Raw genomic sequence first — 4213 nt, 5'->3', positions numbered from 1 at the left:
ATAGTAATAACATTTTATTATATAACAATATAATATAAATTGAATTTAAATAAATACATATACTATTCCATTAAAATAGTAAAAAAGATACAATATAAATATATAGTAAAAAATAATTTATAAGATGAAGAAATTTGGAAAGCTAAATTTTGCAGTTTTATTGGAGTAGCCGCAACATTACAGGGTGTGACGTGTGGAGAGGAAATAATGATAGCGATAAACATGGTCGTGGACACCATTTTGAAGGGCTGAGTTGTGTCCTTTGTACTTTCTCATCCATTTTACGTCTGTTTTCTTGCACTGTCTTCTGTTGCCGTAGGACGCTGCCCTGCCCTCATTTTTTCTTACCACACTCATTTCTTGCACTCCACTATATTCTTTCTTTTTTACTCTATAATACAAACAAACAAATAATTATTTAATTTCATATAATTGATTTTTTATTAAATATGAAAAACACAATAAAAACAGTAATTTTCTTTGGGTTGATAATAATTAATCTAAATTTTAATTTAGGTGAGAAATCAAAAACCATTTATGAAAATTGACTAGTTTTAGTTACCTACAACAGTTGTTTCTATCTTTAAATTATCTACTATAGTACTATTTTTACAAATTGCTCTGAATAATGAATGGAAGAAAAACAAGCAATCCTTCTCATGAAGAGTCAGATACAGATACTGAAAACAAGCAAGCCTTATCACTCACTAATGGCTCATTAATCCGTCACCGACCACCGCCACTCATGGTGGTTTCTTACAGAGGATGTCTCAAGAACCACGCTGCTAATCTTGGCGGTGTAGCTTTAGATGGATGCGGTGAGTTTATGGCGACTCCTACGGCCACCCTTTCCGACCCTACTTCTCTTAAATGTGCTGCTTGTGGATGCCACCGTAACTTCCACCGCCGCCACCACAACCAAGCCATTCCGCCGCCGCAGCAGCTTCCAGTGCTGCAGTGGACATCAAGCCCAAGTTTAGGGCAAAGTCCTAGTCCGTCATCACCCACGCCAGAGCAATCTGTTTACCCATCTGCGCCTCACATGCTGTTGGCTTTAAGCACTACTCATTCAGGTATTCGGGAAGACAGGCGGTATGATCAGAATCCAGGTCTGGTGATGAACCCGCAGGGGAAAAAGCGAGCGAGAACGAGGTTTAGCGAAGAACAAAGAGAAAAGATACAATGTTTTGCTGAGAAGTTGGGGTGGAGAATGCTGAGGGGGAACGATGAGAAAATAATTGAGGATTTTTGTAACGGAATTGGAGTGAAAAGGAATGTGTTTAAAGTGTGGATGCATAACAACAAGCATAGGAAAGAAAAGGGTAGTGATGAGGAGAAAATTGGGTTTTTGAGCTATAACAAGTATGATAGTTTTGGAAGGTATGAGATTGTTAAAAATGAAGTTCATGTTCATGGTTCTACTACAACTGATGCCTCTTCTCCTTCATCTTCTTGATCTACCATTTCATTTTCTTTCTTCTGCTCTCTGTTTTTTTGTTTGATGGTGATTAGTGAACACTAATTATTTCAGAAGTAGAATGGTAGCTAGGATGACAAGTATCCCTACTATTGAACAGTTAGATTATCTGTTAACTCATCTTAATTAATCCCAAATTGCAAACTTGTTGAGCCTCTTGTTCGTTTCTTAAATTTTGCATTTACTTGTGATATTATGAAGCAGGATTGTGCATTATTAGACATGGATACATGTGACTTCTTGGTAGGTACTATTTATTGAGAGTACATTGGTTAGGTGAATGTCCATCTTAATGTAATGGAGGTTTTGTTGATATATAGTAGTCAGTGACGGAGGCAGGATTTCAATATTGGGAGGGCGAAATTGCAATATGTAATATATGAAGTAGGCAATTTTAAAAAATTAGGGGGGATCAAATTGTAAAAAATAAATAAAATAGTGTTAATTTTAACAATTTTGAAATTTTAAAGGGGTTAATGACACTTCCATGCCTCCTCCAATCTCCGTCATTGGTAGTGAAGGCAGCAGCTTCCTTGAGGGAGGTAGAAATGAATAAAAACAAAAGAAGCCATACTGATTTGTTATGTCTTTTTCCACCGTAACACAATATGCACCCTTGTCTTATTAGCGGATTTTTGGTACAACTTGCTTTTCTTTCCATTTTACTTTTTTACTGGGTTTTTTTTAGGCTATTGTAAAAAGGTCAAACCTTTCACAAAAGTTTCATAAAAGTCCTGATCTTTTAATTTTGTCGATTTTGGCCAAAAACTGATTATTTGGTTTCACAAAAGTCCTGACCTTTCAATTTTGGCCAAAAATGGATTATTTGGTTTCACAAAAATCCCGACCTTTCAATATTTGGCATGCCACATTAGCGTCACATAGGTTCTACATAGACAAATTGCAATCAAATTGAGAGTTGGCCATAATTGAAACCAAATAAATTTTTTTTGGCCAAAATCGACAAAATTGAAAGGTCGGAACTTTTGTAACTTTTATAAAAGGTTTGGCTTTTTTAAAACATTTGACCTTTTTTTTATTCTCTATTTCAATTCATTAAGCAATTGTAATGAACGAGCATTGCCATCTTTTCTTATTTGGGCGGTTCACCAAAGCGGCAACCTCTGTTTCCTGCCTCTCTTAATTCTACTACATTTGAAATGAACAAAAATTTCCTGCTGCCGCCTCTGCAACTCTAGATGTGGCAGATTAACAAGCTGCCACTTCAATCTCTCTAATTCCCTATTGATATGGTTAATTAGCCGGTCTAATTAACCAATTTAATACTTATACTTTTTATTTAATATGTTTATTATATTGATATAAGTTATTTTTGAAACTGTAAACAACAATTTTCATTGATGATCTAATTTACATTCTTTTCATTCTTTTATAGAAATTTTCATTGATGATCTAATTTTCATTGATGATCTATTATATTTTTTTTATAAGTAGAAATTTATATTATTTTATTTTGAGTCTTCAATAAAAGACCGGTTAGTAAAAACTTTTTAATTTAATAGTGGGCAATTTTTGGTACCAATCAGTAGCCAACAAATTGAATAGCCATATTAGTGACAAAATAATACCCAAAAGAATTGAATTCTAATTACCAAATACCAATTCAAAAGAAAATTAAAGAAATTGAAGTGGAGATGTAATTTTAACTTTGCATAGTAGTGATCAATATGTAAATTCTAACAATAAAAATGTAATCAGAATTTAATTTTTTTAATATTATTTTGTCTATAATTTGGCTACAGCTACAGCAACAAATTCAATTTTTCCGTGTATTAAATTGGCTAACTAGACTGGCTAATTAACCATATCACTAGGAAATTAGAGGTTTTGAAGTGGCAGCTTGTTTAGCTGCCGCGTCAAGAGTTGCAGGAATTTCCTGCTGCCTTGGCAGCAGGAAATTTTTGTTCACTTGGAACTATATCTTAATCACTTTCTCATAACCTTCACATGTACCTGAGAATATTAAACAAAATGGACAAAAACTAATCAGTTATAACTCAAATGATATAATTAGAATTTATTTAAAAAGATAAAATTACAAATAATAAAAGTCATATCATAAAAAAAAATATGATCTTTTAAAATTAAAATACTAAATACTAAACAACAATTCAAGATAAACTATAAAAATAATCGTAAATAAAAAAATCTATGATATAGATCCCGAAAAATTAACTCAACGGTGAGCTACGTTTCCATTGGACGGGGTACTTAAATAATTTTTCTTCAGATTTGACAAACAATTCGCTCTAGCCGATGGAGTTTAATATTTCCTATTTTCATCTTTAATAAGATTTTAGAAAGATAAATGTACAAATCTCTCAGTTTTTTAGATCTATAAGAATTTGGATCTAAAACCCGAACAAACACTAAAAATTCTTGAAAGATTTAACAAAATCAAACACAAAAGGAGAAAAGATTATATAAATTATTCAAACATGATAAAAAAAACATAAATATAAACATAAAACTCCTAACAAAGACTTTACTGAATGAGAAATGTTAAAAGCTTAAATCCACCAAAAATCGCCAATTTTTGCATGTTCTTGGTATTCAACATAATCTTTTAATTTTGCATATTTAACATGAACTTTCCAATTTTTTTACAATTAATACCACGTGTGTGTTTACTTTAAAAAATAGTGTCATTTACATCCAAAACGGCGCCGTTTTAATCTAAAAGATTATTTTAAATACCAAAAACACGCCAGAATT

General features: G+C 32.2%; 1 protein-coding gene across 1 annotated transcript; it reads left to right on the top strand.

Moving 5' to 3' along the window:
• Nucleotides 1-620: 620 nt before the first annotated feature.
• LOC126653862 (zinc-finger homeodomain protein 11-like) lies at nt 621-1506 on the top strand. Its single transcript, XM_050347843.2, has one exon. The coding sequence runs from the start codon at nt 629-631 to the stop codon at nt 1454-1456; it is 828 nt and encodes a 275-aa protein (XP_050203800.1). The 5' UTR covers nt 621-628; the 3' UTR covers nt 1457-1506.
• The last annotated feature ends 2707 nt before the right edge of the window (nt 1507-4213 follow it).

Source organism: Mercurialis annua, linkage group LG6, assembly GCF_937616625.2.
Source record: "Mercurialis annua linkage group LG6, ddMerAnnu1.2, whole genome shotgun sequence".
Classification (NCBI taxonomy): domain Eukaryota; kingdom Viridiplantae; phylum Streptophyta; class Magnoliopsida; order Malpighiales; family Euphorbiaceae; genus Mercurialis; species Mercurialis annua.
Note: the sequence above shows the minus strand (reverse complement) of the source record. Positions and strands in the feature narration are given on the sequence as shown.